Source organism: Nuphar pumila, chromosome 13 (assembly GCF_984573655.1).
Source record: "Nuphar pumila chromosome 13, dmNupPumi1.hap1.1, whole genome shotgun sequence".
NCBI classification, from domain to species: Eukaryota; Viridiplantae; Streptophyta; class Magnoliopsida; order Nymphaeales; family Nymphaeaceae; genus Nuphar; species Nuphar pumila.
The window spans coordinates 54,275,257-54,294,182 of record NC_143261.1 but is presented as its reverse complement, the minus strand read 5'-3'; the positions used below and the strand labels follow the sequence as shown (position 1 = coordinate 54,294,182).

The window sequence follows — 18,926 nt, the reverse complement described above, 5'->3', positions numbered from 1 at the left end:
ATGTCTATCAACAATCAGATGTTCAACACTACAGTTATTGTCAAAAGAATTAAATACCTCAACAGAGTTAAACTTATCATGTCTTGGCAATAGATCAAATACAAATGATTAATCAAATTCTTATTTATGTTCTTTGCTATCAAACTCATTTTCATTTTCAAGAAAGGTGACATATTTTGAAACATAGAGTTTGTTATTTATTGAATCAAAACATCGGTACTTTTTTTATTTTCTCTATAGCCCAAAAAAGCACATTTAATGGCTTTTGAGGATAGTTTATTATTTTTATGAGTAAGCACATAACACTTACAACTAAAAAATTTTAGTCTTTTAAAATCATCAGTCATTTTAAAAAGTTTTTCAAATGGAGAAACATTTTGCAACGAAAACAAAGGAATTCTATTTATTAAGTATCTTGAGGTTAAAACGATTTCGGCCCAAATTTTTTTAGGAATATCTCTTGAAATTAAAAGAGTCCTAGTGGTTTTGATTATATGTCTGTTTTCTTTCTGCTAATCCATTTTGTCGCAGAGTTCTAAGCCAAGATCTCTGATGACAAATTTTATTTTGTTTCAAGTAGTTTTGAAAAATATTTGACATGTACTGTTAAAATATGTTGTACATATATATATTTATATATATAGATCACGACACATACACATATATATATTAATTATATATATGTCTATGTGTCTATCTACATATATAAATATATATATATTTATATCTTTTGTAAATAGACCCATATAGGGGTAAAACAGTCTTTTTACTTCTTATCGCATATTGTATTTTTTCTCTTTTTCTTTTATTTCCTTTTTTTCTTTCTTTTTTATTTTCTTTATTTTTTCCTTTTCCTCCTTGGAATGGGCCCCACCTAGGGGGACGTTGGAGCATCCAACGGTCATATTTATGACCGTTGGAAGGGCTCCAACGTCCCTCTAGGAGCCCTTCCAAGGCCTCCTCTTTTGTCTATAAATAAAGGGGTTTCTCCCCATTGTAATGCATGCTTCTTTGAAGCCTTTTGAGTGGAATATATATTTTTCCTCTTCTTTTGGGTGCCTTACCACTTTAAGTGGTTGTGTTGTTCTTTTGCCCATTAGTGGCTATTTGTGTATGTGCGTGCTCTCTTGTTTTTGCTCTTGGAGACTTCATCCGGCACTTCATTACATGGTATCAGAGCCTTGGTTGATAAAGCTTCATCGGATCTTCTTTTGACAAGTAATATCCTTCTCTTTAGTGCATTTATATTCCTCTTCTACAAATGGCCAACAAGGATGCAAAAATCGACCTCTCATTCAAATTGGATGGGACCAATTATCGCATGTGGGCGGCCGCCATGGAAAACAATCTCAAAGGTAAAAAACTTTGGGGTTATGTATGTGGAACCATTCCGGAACCACAATTGAAGTTGACTAAGTTTGAAGGTAATGAGGAAAAAGCTTTGAACGAAGAGGAAAAAGAGAAGGCTATTCTTGACTACTCTTCTAAATTAGAAGATTGGGAAAGTGAGCATGCTAAAATTTTAGCATGGTTCATGAACAATGTTGAATTAAAGATTTGTGCAAATCTCGCCAAATTCAAGAAGGCTAATGAAGCTTGGTTCTTTATGAAAGGCATGTACACTCAAAGAGACCTTGCTAGGCATTTCTTCCTACAAGAAAAGGTAAGAGCTACTAAACAAGGTGATATGAGTATTAGGGACTACTATAGTGCCCTATCCTCTTTATGGGATGAACTTGTCCTTCTCGAACCCCAATGGGAGGGTAGTGCTATTGCTATGAGGCAAGAGCAAATGGAAAAAGAAAGATTTTTCCAATTTATTCATGGGCTTCGCCCCGAATTTGAGCAACTTAGAGGATCCCTTCTCCATAGGGCCTCTACTCCTCTAAGTGATATTTTGGCCGACTTATGTCAAGAAGAGACTCGTTTAGCATTAAAACGAGATGTTGATGAAGTTCATGCCGTATCTAGACCCGGCAACAATGTAAGGCCATACAAACCACCTCATTTCTTCAAAAATAATGGTGGTGGAGGAAGGAAAATCATTTGCCATAATTGTAATGAACCGGGCCATATTCGTCCGGATTGCCCAAGATTTAAAAAGAAGGTGGCCTCCGTTGGTGAAGTTCCTCCAAATGAAGACTCAAAGAAAGATGGTGACATAAAAGAGTCTCTTGCTCATCTTACCGAAACTCTTCAACAATTCATGAAGATGAGTTCCTCTCAGTTTTCTTCTACACCATCCACTTCCGGCGCCGCTATCTCCTCCTTCCCAGGTATGACCTCTTGGATTCTTGATTCGGGTGCCTCCTTTCATATGACTCCGAATGCATCACTCTTATCAAAAACAAGTCTCAACAAATTTAAATCTTTTGTCTCCACTGCCGATGGAACATCCTTGGATGTTGAAGGCATTGGGAATCTTGAGAAAATTTATAATGAAAACAAAGAATTTTTTGTTCCCAAAATTCGAATTATTCCAAAACTTAATTTAAATCTATTTTCCGTTTCCCAAATTACCGATTTTGAATGTAATGTCACTTTTTCACCTACCCATTGCTATGTGCAGGATCTCCGGTCCGGGAAGCGGATTGGGCAAGGCCATAGAAGAGGGGATCTTTATTATATGGATTTTTTGTCATTGCCAACCAAATCATTTTGTAATCATGTTCAATCCAAAGATATTGAGACTTGGCATAAAAGACTTGGACATCCTAGTGTTTCTAAATTGTATCTCTTTCCTTTTTTGGAAAAATTTTGTAATACAAATACATTCACATGCAATGATTGTATCCTTGGAAAAATTCATTCGCTTCCGTATTCTCATAGTAATTTTGTGTCAAAAAGACCTTTTGAACTTGTGCATTCCGATGTATGGGGACCGGCACCCGTTCTGTCCAAGGGAGGCTACTCTTACTATGTTAGTTTTGTTGATGACTTTACTAGATATACATGGGTATACATTATTAAAAATAAATCCGATGTCTTTAATAATTTTAAAGAATTTCATATTCTTATTCAAAACCAATTTCAAAACAATATAGCTATATTTAGATCCGACTCTGGAGGAGAATACATGTCTAAAGATTTTCAAAATTATTTCAAAACAAATGGAATTTTGCATCAACGATCTTGTCCTAAAACCCCACAACAAAATGGTCTTGCGGAAAGAAAACATAGACATTTAATTGAAACTACAAGAACACTTCTTGTTTCTAAAAATGTTCCTAAAAACTTTTGGGCCGAAGCTCTTCTTACCGCAACATATTTAATCAATCGTATGCCCTCTGCTTCTTTAAAAAATGTATCACCTTTTGAAAAAATATTCAAAATTACTCCAGATTTTAATAGATTAAGGATATTTGGATGTAAATGTTTTGTGCTTGTTCAAGGACAAGATAAACTATCACCTAAAGCTATTGAATGTGCATTCATTGGATATGGTGAAAATCAAAAAGGTTATAGATGCTATGACACTCGAAATAATAAACTCTATATATCAAGAAATGTAAATTTTCTTGAAGAACAAAATGGATTTGATGTTCACACATCTAGAGAAAACCTTGACTATTCCTTCCTATTTGATCTTGCTCCTAGAATTGAAACACCAGATGCAAGTACTTGCGATAATACTTGTGATGGCATCTCCCATCATAATGATATACTTCAGCATGGTAATGATTCTCAAGTTGAGAATCTTAATGAAATGAATGTATATACCCGGCGGTCAGGAATTGAACATCAACCTGCTCTTGAAAGATATTCTCAAGATCTCTCATTAGAAGAACCTATTAATGCACCTAGGAGATCTTCTCGTAATAGTAGACCTCCACAAAAATTTGTATCTTATGAATCTTTCTCACCTAATTATAGGGCTTGTCTCATGTTAATTCATTCATATCATGAGCCTACTTCCTTTAAAGAAGCTAAAGATCATCCACATTGGATTGAAGCAATGAAAGTTGAATTAGAGGCTCTTAACAAAGCTCAAACTTGGAGTATTATTCCCCAACCATCAGGAAAAAAGGCAATTGGGTGTAGATGGGTATATAAAGTTAAAACCAAGTGTGATGGATCTCTTGAGAGATACAAGGCTCGTTTGGTTGCAAAAGGCTATGCCCAAGAATATGGAATTGATTATGAGGAAACCTTTGCTCCCGTAGCTAGGATGACTAGTGTGAGAACTTTAATTGCCTTAGCCTCCATTAAACAATGGCCTATTTATCAACTTGACGTTAAAAACGCTTTTTTAAATGGAAATTTATATGAAGAAGTGCTTATGGATCCTCCGCCAGGTCTTGAAATTGGTAAAGGAAATATTCTAAAGTTAAATAAAGCTCTCTATGGTCTTAAACAAGCACCTAAAGCTTGGTATGATCTTTTTAGCAAAGTAGTTCTTGATAATGGTTTCTCCTCATGTTATACTGATACTGCTTTGTTTGTTAAAAATTCTAATGACCACATTACAATTCTGTTATTATATGTTGATGACATGATTATCACAGGTAATGATAAGAGAGGTATTAACCTTATTAAGAATATTCTCAAAGAAAATTTTGATATGTCTGATCTTGGTTATCTAAGATATTTTTTAGGAATTGAAGTTGCATACTCTCCCAAAGGGTATGTCCTCTCTCAGATGAAGCTTGCCTCCGACATTATTGACAGATCTGGACTGACTGATGACAAGAAGGTGGAGACGCCAGAAATAATCAATGCCAAGATGAGAGCTAGTGATGGCACTCCTTTAGCTGATCCCACACCTTATCGTCAATTGATTGGGTCGCTCACATACTTATCCATCACTAGGCCCGATATTTCTCATGCAGTTCATAGTGCAAGTCAATTTCAGACTGCTCCCTCCACCATTCACATGGCTGCTGTCATGAGAATTATCAGATATCTGAAAGGCACCATAACAAAAGGATTATTCTTACCCTCTTCTTCACCTCTTACTTTACTTGCTTATACTGACTCTGATTGGGGTGGTAACCCCGATGATCGTATTTCTACCATAGGGTATTGTGTGTTTCTTGGAGAGTCACTTATCTCTTGGAGGTGTAAGAAGCAACAGAAAGTTTCACTCTCTTCTACTGAAGCAGAGTATCGTGCGATGGCCACTACCACCACGGAGATCGTATGGTTAAGAAGTTTGCTTAAAGATATGGGAGTCTCATTCTCAACTCCCTCAAAGCTGTGCTGCGACAACAAGAGCTCTATCTACATTGCCAGCAATCACACCTTTCATGAAAGAACAAAGCACATTGAGATGGATTGCCATTATGTTCGTGATGAGTTCCTACGAGGCACCATTCAATTGCCTTATGTTCCAACCGAGTACCAGTTGGCGGACTTCTTCACCAAAGCCTTGCCATCGCCTCGTTTCTTCTTTCTCCTTAGCAAACTCTCGGTGATCTCACCGTGTGTTTGAGGGGGGGTGTTAAAATATGTTGTACATATATATATTTATATATATAGATCACGACACATACACATATATATATTAATTATATATATGTCTATGTGTCTATCTACATATATAAATATATATATATTTATATCTTTTGTAAATAGACCCATATAGGGGTAAAACAGTCTTTTTACTTCTTATCGCATATTGTATTTTTTCTCTTTTTCTTTTATTTCCTTTTTTTCTTTCTTTTTTATTTTCTTTATTTTTTTCCTTTTCCTCCTTGGAATGGGCCCCACCTAGGGGGACGTTGGAGCATCCAACGGTCATATTTATGACCGTTGGAAGGGCTCCAACGTCCCTCTAGGAGCCCTTCCAAGGCCTCCTCTTTTGTCTATAAATAAAGGGGTTTCTCCCCATTGTAATGCATGCTTCTTTGAAGCCTTTTGAGTGGAATATATATTTTTCCTCTTCTTTTGGGTGCCTTACCACTTTAAGTGGTTGTGTTGTTCTTTTGCCCATTAGTGGCTATTTGTGTATGTGCGTGCTCTCTTGTTTTTGCTCTTCGAGACTTCATCCGGCACTTCATTACATGTACTCCCCTCTCAAATCTGATCTAAGAATAGAAGGTTGCTAAAAAATTGATTTTTAACCATTATATGAAATTTCTTAAAAAAGGAGAACACATTGGATTTATGATTCAGAAAATAAATCCATCGGTATCTAATAAAATCATCAACAAAAATAACATAATAAGAGTAACCTTTTTTTATATGACGGTTGAAGGATCTCATACATCTGAATGCACTAATTCAAAAGGCCGAGTAGAAATAAAGGTTCTACGAGGAAAGGGAATGATTTTCATTTTTTCAAAAATGTAATCTTTACAAGATATATATTTTTCATTACATATATTTTCCAAAAAAGAAAAAGAGACATCTTTGAAAAATGTAATCTTTACAAGAGATGTCTATTTCCAGTGCACATACTCTTTTTGCAGCAATACTCTGAATGTGACATGTTGAAGTATGCTTTTGTCTGATTGTACTTGATATTGATTATGAAGTTAATTTACATGAATTAGCTTGCAATGGTGGAATTCGATCATTTTATGTTTGTCTGCTTCAGCGTAGTTTATGTTTAGGATTGACATGGCTGTAAGGTTGCCTTCAGTTTAGAGCTTATGAAAAAATTGTGTGTTCTTTTTGTTTTTGAAAAAAAACAGATGATGATCACTTTAGGTTTTGTGTATTCTCAAGCTGCTAGGCAATTTTATTGAAGAAGTCAATTGGTTTTTCTTGATTTCTGGTACCCAAATCATCTTTTTTACTTGGCATGTTTCAAAAGAATTGTTAAACAAATGTTCTTGTCTGTATCTTCTGGGTTAAATTTAGTCATGTTAGTACCAATCAGAGTGTTCCTTGGGCGAATCAATGACAATTCCAAAGGTTCAGCAAAATTTAGCCTATATTTTATTTGCTCCATCATTGGATATCTTCTTCTTTTTCTGTCTTTTTTTATAGGCAAGCTAGGGGATAACCCCATGGAATTCAAACCACCCCTCAGTTATGATTACGATAGTGCAACTTTTTTGCTTATTAAACTAATGAGAATTTCTGATCAGCTACATAATATTTCTCTCTAGAAGCATGCGATGTGTAACTTGTGGTTATCTACTTTCCTTCTCATTGTGACAGATCAGTCAATTATGCAACTCTTGTGACGGTCCAACTCTCCATAATGGCCTCTCATATGGTGAACATATGCTTTCTATCTCATGATTGATGAACATTCACTTGGGAAATCTTTTACTGAATCTTCATAGTATTATTCCTTATCTACCTTCATGCTGATGGTTTGCATATGTTTCCACAATGCAGGCTGGTTTGGGGCTTTCTGATACTGATTCATGGTTCATGCTTGAGACAATTGCAGAAAAAAATAATATTGGTTATAAGCAGTTTGTAAGTTGCTGCCCTTTCTTTCAACCATTCAACAGCAACAAACGTCTTAGTTTTTATTTTGCTCTATTTTTTCCCTGAATTTTTTCGTGGATCAACAAGTCAAAGCAGAAATACTGAGGTCATGTCTATCTTAATTATTTCTTAATTTGAATATTTATTTATTTCCTCTGTCAAATTCCAAATTGTCTTGTTTGAAACTTCTATATCTTCTTGAGAAAATCATTTGTATCCTGGGTATTGTTGGTGGTTACTTTGAAACCTACATTATTACCTAGCTAGTTTCACATGCAAAGATCTTTAAAGTTCATATATTGTGCTTTAAAATTCAGATATTGCTCTATGTTGATCATGACTCCAAATTGTGGAACTAAGTTGAACATAAATTAAATAAGTTAACCAGGGTCTTTATTGCTTAATGTCTTGGTTCCAAGTTGTGGACCTGAAGCCCATGAATACATGGCAGGTCCGAATAAGATCTATTTGGTTGATTTTGAGTATTTTTTACAGAAGTTTATACCGATAGCCAAGTCACAAACGTAATTGAATTTGATGCACTTTCTTGCTTTCACATTTAGACTAGGAAAAATAGTATACAGTTGCTCATGCTGGCTCATGGTTTAGAACAAGTTGGCCATCCATAATAATAATAATAATAATAACACTAATAGCAATAATTTGTATGAAATTGGAGAAATGAATGGACTTTATGTCATGCAAACCGGTAATCAAATATAGAAGAAAACAAAGATGAAATCCCATTAAGCATATTATTGGGAATAAAATTTGGAAGCTAATTTATTAGGATTAAGTTATTAACTCATGTTAGATTTATTTTTTCAAGTTTTTGCTGACACTGAATTGATGATTCTAATACTCGTTATTCATGAGTTGGTTCTAATGGCTGTTATATTGACATTCATGTTTCAGATTAAACTCAGGGGATTGTTATCTCTTATACAACAACTGCGAACTGGGTATTGGGGACCTTCACCTACAAAAGCTCAGGCAGTATCATCTTTTGGAGCACCATCTCCACACTCCCAGGATGTGACTGATGAAAGTCAACAACCTGCTGAGGCTTCTGGGGTTGGACGAAGCTGGGTTCATAGCATGTTTAGTCGGGAAGCTTCCACAAGGTCAAGTTCTTTCCGTGTGCGCAAGTGGACATCTGACAGCGGTTCTTTAGGTAATTGCTTTTCTGTGTTGGACTAGCAACAAATTCTGTTAAATTTTTTCTTCTGGAGGTAGGATGTAGCTTGTTCTTATTTAAATTTCAGGTTCAAATGAGAGCTCTAAATCGGCTGTGCCTTCTAGTAAGCCAGAGCCTGCTACAGGGCAAAAGAAAATTCAATCAAGTGTGCGTATACTAAGGGGCCACAGGGGTGCTGTTACTGCTCTGCATTGTGTAACAAGGAGGGATGTCTGGGACCTGGTGGGTGATCGTGAAGATGCAGGTTTTTTCATTAGTGGAAGCACTGACTGCTTGGTAAGTCGTCTTTTCTTCACATTGCAGAGATTGAGTTTTGTTTTTTGGTGTGAGGGGGGGGGGTGTGAGGCCATGCTGCACACTTTGTTCAAACTTGACTGAAGTAACATCCATATAGTTAATCTTTCTATTCACTTGACTAGTCAATCAAAGATTTCTAGTTTGTGAGCAATGTCTACATGCTAAACTTTCTATCAAATATTTACAAAAAAATTGGTCCGTGTGGCTTGTCCTTGTGACTATGTAACATTATTTTTCATTCTCCAAAATGAATGTTGCGTCCTCAAACATGAATGCTTATCCAATCATTAATTAATATTGACAAGCTTAGTCTGTTCGAACTTACTCATATTAATGCAGTAAGGATCTTTGGTGCCTTTTGGTAAGCTATTAATTTCTTTTCTTGTTAGAACCATGTTCATGTTGCTGATTTTAGGATTTTTCCAAAGTGAAGATAACATGTCACCCCAGCTCTGTGGGTTGGCTTAAGACATTCAAGATGATTGAGAATTTCGATACCTAAGGTGTGCATCCCTTGCCACAAGGTTGAAGCCAATGGGAAACTATCCGGGTGGGCAGGGAAGAGTACTCTGTAATGAAACAAGAGTGCACAAATGCAATGCCAACAAAGGGCTATACAAGTGCACAAATATAATATGGTCTCCAATGGATCAATAACAATCTCCTAAAAGAGACAAAAATGTGAAATCCACAATATCACAAGAGCACAAAGCTCACAAGAGCATAACAAAAAAAATATTGTATTAATACTTCACCAAATGCTATAGAAAAACATGAGAATACAAGGGGAGGTGAGGCTCTATTCATAACGACTAGTTGGACTCGCTTCCAACAGTCATATTGACTGTACATATTAAATAAACAAAAAATAAAAAAGATTTTTCAGTCCCTAATGGAATGTACTAAAATACATTTTATGAAATGACCAAAATACTCTTGACATACGTATATTGTATAAATATACGTATATCAGTCAGGTATGAATATATACATAATATTTTAACACTCTCCCTCAAACTTACGATGAAATCACCGAAAGTTTGCTAAGAAGATACAAAAATCTTGGTAAATGAAGAGCTTTGGTGAAGAAGTTCGCAATTTGAAACTCGTACTGAACATATGACAAAGTAATCGTTCATTTCAAATATTCTTCTCGAACATAGTGACAATCCATCTCAATATGTTTTGTTCACTCATGAAATGTGTGATTGCTGACTATATATATGACGCTTTTGTTATCACAACATAGTTTTGGAGGTTTTAAAACATCAATACCCATATCTGAAAGTAATGATCTCATCCACACGACCTCGGTGGTTGTTGTAGCCATCGCCCTGTACTCAGCTTTTGTGGAAGATAAAGACACTTTCTGTTGTTTTTTGCATAGTCAAGAAATGAAGGAATCACCTACAAACACACAAAAACCTATAGTTGAGTAATGGTTTTTGGGATCTCCTTGTAAGGAAACGGCTTTGAATATATTAGGTTCAATAATGAACCAATACACATGCACATGAAGTGCGAATATACCCACTAAAAGGGGAAAACATAAGCACATAATGTGCTAACACATAAACCCACAAAGGGGCAAAAATGCCTATAAGGCATAAGTTAATATTATTGAAGATAGGAAGGGTGTAACACCCATTACATGGAGCAAAGGCTCCTCCAAAGGAGTGAGTAAATTACAAGGGGGAGACCCCTATTTATAACACAAGAGAGGAGCCACATAGGGGGCTCCCAAAGGAGTCATTGGGAGCCCCCAACGGTCACATTTGTGACCGTTGGGGGCTCCCCAACGACTCTTTGGGGAGCCTCCCTAGGTGGCGCAAACCACAAAAATGAAAAAATAAAAAAAGAAAAAGAAAAAGAAAATTACAAACACATTCCAAATGGAATATGCATAAAAAAGGGGAAATGACTAAACTACTCCTATGCCTAATAATAGAGAAATATATATTTTATATATATAATTAGGAAGATACATATGCATATATACCATATATGTATATGTATCATCCTTTATATATATAAAATATATATAAGATTACAAAGATTGAATGATACATTTTAACACTCCTCCCCAGTCAGAATCAGTATAAGCAATAAGATTTAAAGATGATGAAGATGATAAGAAAAACCCTTTAGATATAGTTTTCTTGATGTATTGAACTATTCTTAATACGACACTCATGTGAATCGATGTGGGCGTATGTTGAAACTGACTTGCAGTGTGTACTGCATGTGTAATGTCTGGCCTGGTAATAGACAAGTACATTAATAATCCGATAAGTTGCTTATAAGGAGTTGAATCATCTAATAACCAGCTGCAAACTTGATTTGAGACAAAATGTACCCTCTTGGCGAGTATGCAATTTCAATTCCTAAAAAATATCTCAAAAAACCAATGTTAGTCATATCAAAAGATTTTTTAAGCATAATTTTAATTTCTTCAATTTCCTTCTGATCATTCCCAGTGATAATCATATCATCAACATACAAAAGGAGAATAATAAGTGAGGTACCTGTAGATTTTACAAAAACAGCAGTGTCAGTGTAACAAGATTTAAATCCAAGGTTCAACACAGTACCACTAAAACAATCGTACCATGCTTTGGGGGCTTGTTTAAGCCCATATAAAGCTTTTTGAAGACGAAGAACCATACCATTTTCAATAGTCTGACAAGAAAGAGGATTTATGTACACTTCTTCATTTAAATTTCCATTTAAGAAAGCATTCTTAATGTCTAACTGATATATAGGCCATTTTCTAATGGATGCTACTGAAACTAGAGCTGGTCATGCGAGCTACTTTGGCAAATGTTGTTAAATTATGTAATCGAATCTTGTAATCCAATATATATTTTATATATATAATGTAATACATACACATATATATAATATGTATATGTATCTACCTATTATATATATAAAATATATATTTATTTATTATTAGCTGTAGGGGTAGTTTAGTCTTTTCACACATTTTATGCATATTCAATTCTTGAATATGCTTTTTGTAATTTTCTTTTTCTTTTCTTTATTTTTCCCATTTTTCTTTTTTTTCTTTTCAATGTACTCAAGTACCTTGGGGGGCCACCACTAGTCGTTGGGCCCCTCCAACGACTATGTGGGAGCCACTCCAAGTGTCTTTCCTTGCCCTATATAAAGGGCCTCCCTCTATTATATTGAAGCATGCTTTGGGTCAAAGCCCAAGTGATTAATAAAGTGTTTTTATTCTTTTTATGCCTTTGTGTATTTGTGAGATTTAGTGGGTTGTGCTTTTATGCACAAGTGTTCTAAGAGTTCTTATTGTGCATGTGTGCACGTGTTTATCATCAAGAATATTAAGGTCTTGATCATAGTATCTTGTTGAAGATACTTTTACAAATGTTTTCTCATAATCTATTCCATATTTCTGAGAGTATCCTTTTGCAACTAATCTTGCTTTATATCTTTTTAGGGACCCATCACTTTTTGTTTTGATTTTAAAGACCCATCTACACCCTATTGTCTTATTTTCCTTGTGAAAAGGTTGAATTGCCCAAGTATGAGCCTTGTGTAATGCATTTAATTCTATTTTCATAGCTTCAACCCATTCTTTTATGTTTTTAGTTTCTTTGTAGTTAGATGGTTCATGATAGGAATGAATTGCTAGAAGACAAGCCTTATAGTTTGGAGAAAAGGATTTATAAGAGACAAATCTATTTGGAGGCTTATGTATTCGTTCAAATCTTCTGACATTAGTTTCTTCAACATTTGTTAATTGATTATACCTTTTAAAAGCACATGGATGCTCCCCATTATCTCATCTAGAGTATTGTAAGAGATCATGAATTGGTTATCTTTCTTCACTTGAGTCGTTAATAGACTTAAAATTATCAATGTCATTATCATCAATACTTTCATTGTTTGATTTAGGTAACAAATCAAATAAGTAGTCATAATCGGATTCTTCCTTAGGTTTTTCAAAATCAAATTCATTTTCATTTTCATGAAAAATAACATTTCTAGAGGCATACAGTTTATCATTTATTTGATCATAACATCGATAGCCTTTTTTATTTTCGGTATATCCAAGAAAAACACATTTTATAGCTTTAGGAGAGAGTTTGTTATATTTTTCAAGAAGCACAAACCATTTACATCCAAATACTCTTAGTCTTTTCAAATCAGGAGAAATTTTAAAAAGTTTTTCAATAGGAGATTTGTTTTCCAATGCTTGAGAAGGCATTCTATTTATTATATATAAGGGTGGCTTCGGGCCAAAATTTTCTTGGAATTTCTTTTGAAATAAGTAGGGTCCTAGTAGTTTCAATAATGTGACAATGCTTTCTTTCAAAAATACCATTTTCTTGGAGGGTCCTAGCATAAGATCTTTGATGTACAACACCATGAGTTTTTAGATATATTTGAAATTCATTTGAAAGAAACTCTCCCCATGAGTTAGAGCGAAAGACTTTAATATTTGTTTCAAATTGATTTTTAACAAGATTATGAAAGTTTTTAAAACACGAAAAGACTTCGGATTTGAGTTTAAGGAAGTATATCCAAGTGTGTCTACTAAAATCATCTATGAATGTAACATGATATGAATAACCACCTTTTGACATAACGGGAGCGGGACCCCATACATCCGAATGCACTAATTCAAAATTTTCATTAGTCAAGGAGGTTCTAGATCCAAAAGGCATCATTTGCATTTTTTCAAGGATACAATCTTCACATACAAAATCTTTATCTTTACAAAAAAAATTCAAAAATGAAAAATGAGATAATTTCAATATACTTGGGTGTCTTAATCTTTTATGCCAAAGATTTAAATTATATGTCTTTGACATGATTACAAAAAGAGTTTTTGGGTAAACATAAAGAATCCATATAGTAAAGATCTTCTCGTCTATGGCCTTGCCCAATCAGCTTCCCTGACTGGAGATCCTGCACTCAACAAGCCTTAGATGAGAAGAATACTTTATACTCATAATCGAAAATTTGAGAAACTGAAAAAAGATTTAAGTCTAATTTTGGAATAACCCTCACATTTGGAACAAAGAAGTTTTTTGAAATATTGTTGAGGTTTCCTATACTTTTAACTTTTAAAGAAGTACCATCGACAGTTGATACACATGAAAAATATGAATTAGTGCAATCAGATAATAGACTCATTATGAGTCATGTGAAAAGAGGCACCCAAATCCAAAATTCAAGAAGACTTACCTGGAGGAGAAGAGGAGATGACGGAGCCGGACGTAGAAATAGTGACTTAAAGAATTTGTGAGACGACCTCTGCTATTTGGGCAATTGTCAAATCATTGAAGTTGTCCCCTTTCTTTGATTCTTGCGGGTCTTTACTTATGGCGGTCACTTTCTTGAACTTTGGACAATTCGGTCTTATATGCCCCAATTCCTTACAATGATGAGAAATGATTTTACCTTTGTATCCTTCTCCATTGAATTTTCTTTCAAAGTGAGGTGGTTTATATGTTTTTACAAAATTTTCGGGTCTTGATACGACAAAAACCTCATCATTAGACTTGTGCATTCCAAGTCTTGTTTTTTCTTAGCAAATTTGAGCAAGGGACTCACTTATAGAAGGAATTGAAGTCCTATGAAGCAAGGAGGACCTAACTTGCTCAAATTCCGGTCGGAGACCATAAATAAAAGAGAAAAGATTTTATATTTCTACTTGTGATCTTCTAATCTCAATAGCTGAACCTTCCCATTTTGGTTCTAACATGGCTAGTTTATCCCAAATAGGAGATAAAATACAATAAAAGTCTCTTACACTTTTATCTCCTTGTTTGGTATTACGTACCTTGTCTTGAAGATAATATAGCCTAACCATATCTTTTTGGATGAAGGTGCTCTTTAGAAAAATCCATGCATCACGTGCCCTTTTAAATTTGATGACGTTGGTTGCTAGCTTCCCAATCTTTCAACTTGTTTTGATATTATTGCAAAGCTTTTTCTTTTTCTTGTTCGGATAAAGATTTGACTTGATCTCTTTCTCTTGTCAGTTTGAATTGGGGTTCATTAGTGGTTCCACTAACAAAACCCCATAGCTTTTTACCTTTGATGTGATTCTCTATAGCGGTTACCCACATCAAATAATTGTTTTCGTTTAGCTTGTAGGAGATAACGAAGGCGGAATCTCTTTCTCCCATAATGAAGAATTCTTGTATAGATGAAATGGGTGAGAATTAAAGGTTAAAGAGCACCATCACTAGAAGGATAATTCTTTCACTACTTTCGGGGCCAAGCTCTGATACCATGTAATGAAACAAGAGTGCACAAATACAATGCCAACAAAGGGCTACACAAGTGCACAAATATAATATGGTCTCTAATGGACCGATAATAATCTCATAAAAGAGATACACAAAAATATGAAATATACAATATCACAAAAGCACAAAGCTCACAAGAACATGACAAAAAATATATTGTATTAATACTTCACCAAATGCTATAGAAAGCATGAGAATACAAGGGGAGGTGAGGCTCTATTTATAGAGCCTCACATGCTCTAAGGGAGGCAGTCCAACAATCGTTGGACTGCCGACTGTTGGACTGCCTCCAACGGTCATATTTATGACCATTGGGGGCAGTTCTGCCAACTACTAGTTGGACTGTCCTCCAACAGTCATATTGACTGTACATATTAAATAAACAAAAAATAAAGAATAAAAAAGACTTTTCAGTCCCTAATGGACTGTACTAAAATACATTTTATGAAATAACCAAAGTACCCCTGATATACGTATATTGTATAAATATACATATATCAGTCAGGTATGAATATATACACAGTATTTTAACATACTCATGGGGTTTTACACCACTGACATCGAAACAAGCCACAGTCAACGTGGCACCTCTCATCCTGTAATGGGATGTCCAAACGAGAGCGGTGGTTTCTCCTCGTTATAAACAAGAAAACAGTAAATGATACCCTGGACTAATAGGAGTTTGGAATTATTTGGTATTATGCTATAATCCTTTTTTTGTATCTTTTTTCTTTTTGAAAGAATTATTTTTCATTGTTATGTTTGTGTGTGAAGTGTGTCCTTTGTCCTCGTTTTCTTGTTATGATATTAGAGTTCCAGGATCATATATCTCAATTAGTGTTGATACCATCTCTTTTGCTTTTATAAATTTAGCATCAATGAGGAGACTAATGGCTAAAACAAGATCAGGGATTTCATGAATTCAACACTTTCTCACAATGGATATAGAGAGACAAATGATAGTTTTGGTCCAACTAAAAAATAAATGATCAGGGACTGTCCATGTTGGGCAATTATGTTGTCCTTCTGATAGCAGTCCTTCTATGCAGGACCTATGAACTATTGATGCACAAACTAAGGGTGTGCAGTGCTGCTTGGCTAATCTAAAACTTGCAGTAAAATGCATATTGAAGTGGCAGAAGGTGATGAGGCTGGTTGTGCACAGAGGAGCACACATTGTAATACGACCCACCGTTCACTCACACTGCACCTGGCATGACCCGGTTCATTGTGCATGGTGCGCTCGGCTGTCCAAGCCTTGGGCCCTTTCTTATTTTCTTTGTTTTGAGGGTGTATTGGGCTTTGAGGTTTGGAGTTGCACTTTAGTGAGGTTGGTGATCCATATCCAGCTTGTGGCTTATAAATAAGCCAAGTGGATGATGACTTGCATTATTGAATGAATTGAATCTTGCTTCCCACTCCAATTTCCCTATCTTCTGTCAAATCCTTTCTTCCCACAAATTCTCCTCTCCACTACCTTTGATTTTTTTTCCTCTGATCTCTTTTCTGACTCAGCCTTTCATAGTCCGGCGAAGGCGAGCAGCTACATGACACACTCAGCCTGTGCTTACAGCTTGACGAAGGAGCACGATTCCTGGCCAATCCTCACCTGATTTCGGAGATCATCTTCTTAGGTGACTCTCTACTGGTTCAGAGCTCGATCAGAGCCCAAACCACCGAGTTATCTTCGATTGGCAATCAGATCACGGCGAACCAATCACAGGCCACACCGAGTTCTTGTGCTAGCCGATTGCCGCCGATTAAGACTCAACATTACTCTAGGCCATCGCTAATGAACTTGCAGGTGCTCAGGCAGCAGATCATCCCTTAGGCTATGTAGTCAAAAGCACTAGGTGATGACTAGTCGGTACCCCAATTAAAATATAAAAGTATAAAAATATACATAAAAACATGTTTAATTCTTTTAGTAATAAGATGTTTTCATCACATAAGTACAAAAGTATGTTAAAGTAGGTTATATATATGTACATATATACAGTTGTAATTTGTATTGCCCTTCAAGGGAATTTTTGTCATTTACCCTCATGTAATAGTACTGTTCACTAGGGAAAAAATTTCACTTTTTTATTTTTATTTTTTATCTTTTTGTTGTTTAAGTCTTTTAGTGAAAAGAGCATAGGCTCTATGGTCAAATGACCATAGAGTCATTGGGGGCTCCCCAACAGTCACATTTGTGACCGTTGGGAGTTCCCAACGACTCTATTGAGAGCTCCCCAATAGAGTCCCATGCTCTCTTTTTTGTATAAATAGGGATTGAGCCGTTCTCTTGTATTGCCATGCTTTGTTTAAGCATTTCTATTCAACAAAGGTAATATTTTTTACTTTTGTTTTCATTTTCTAGACTCTTTGAAGTCTTTGTATGCACTTTTGTGCTTGCATTGTGCTTTCTTGGAATTGTGTATGTGCATATGCATTTTGTGTTGTAATTCTGCATATTTCATTACATAGTACACATGCTTTCACAAAATATATTAATGTACATAATACACAGCCATGATATACATATATATATAACTGTAGACACAAATATTCAATTATTCATAACATATTCAATATAATCAACAAAATATGCTTTCAGCTTTTCACAGAAGCACAATAACACATACATTTATAAATAACATTTTACATAATCCATAATACTAAACATGCTTTTATGCTTTTAGAGAAAAATTCATCAAAAACAAAGTAACACATAAAAGACACAATCAATTAAAATTGTGTTTCAACGTTTCATAGAAAAAATCCAAAAACAAAGTAACACACACCCACATATATAATCAATACATATAATTACCTAAGCATGTTTTCATCATTTCACAGGACAAATCACACACACACACACACACGTATATAATTATATATATACAAAAAAATAACAGAATATATATAATAATAATAAATAGCTGAAGTGCCATCATGCCTAGGCGGGACAGCTTAGTCGTTGACTAGGCGCCCTACTCGGTGCCTAGTAAAAAAAATTGGTACCCTTTAATACCCACCTAGGAATTACAAAGCTTAGGCATTCTACTTACGCCTCGGCCAACTAGGCGGACTAGTCGGTGGCCAGTTGAAATTTTTGACTACATAGCCCTTAGGTGTTTGGAGGATCATTCCGGCCAACCTCTACCAAAGTTATTGCCGTCGAATGCCTCAGAGCTCTCAGATTGTGTGACTGACTTACCTACATGCTTACTACATGCCAATCTCGACTAGTGAGCACACATCCAGCCATTCTGATCGATCATCAACAATCTTTTCGACGTTCCTTGTCTCACTCACTCCCTGACACTCAGATCTAATGTTCTTTGGTAATTGTGCCAAGTGAAATTTCTCGATTGATTACCTGGTTGTAGTGGTTCATCCACTCCCATGACTCTCGACCCATGTGTGTGCAGACTAATAGTCAATCCTATCGATTTAGCCAACCAGAGAGTTTTTTAGTGACTTTCTCCTGTGCATTTGATGTAGATAACACAAATCCCTCGCTCGCTTTGCTCTCTCAGTTCCTTTTTGATCGGTCGCTTTGCTCCCTCTTTTAAGCAAGAAAAGACAACTTAAATCATCATCAAACTATTTCTGGCATCAAATTCTGGTAGGAGTGCCAGTGAAAATTTTGAAATGAAGATAGCAATGACTGCACATGTGTGCCTACTTGTGTCGAATTTGTGTTTACTATGTTTTGCATCTCATCAACCTGGTATCAAATCAAAATATCATCCTAAGAATGCCAATCCTAG

The 18,926-nt window shown here is 35.3% G+C and overlaps 1 protein-coding gene across 1 annotated transcript in view; it reads left to right on the top strand.

The window, feature by feature from the left end:
• LOC149818432 (DENN domain and WD repeat-containing protein SCD1-like) overlaps positions 1 to 18,926 on the top strand; it is a 91,043-nt gene that overhangs the window by 15,725 nt on the left and 56,392 nt on the right. The window contains exons 2-5 of the mRNA XM_089986216.1: positions 7,108 to 7,165; positions 7,291 to 7,374; positions 8,302 to 8,551; positions 8,652 to 8,860. Of these exons, the coding sequence (XP_089842342.1) occupies positions 7,108 to 7,165; positions 7,291 to 7,374; positions 8,302 to 8,551; positions 8,652 to 8,860 (601 nt within the window). The remainder of the gene's footprint in view (positions 1 to 7,107; positions 7,166 to 7,290; positions 7,375 to 8,301; positions 8,552 to 8,651; positions 8,861 to 18,926) is intronic.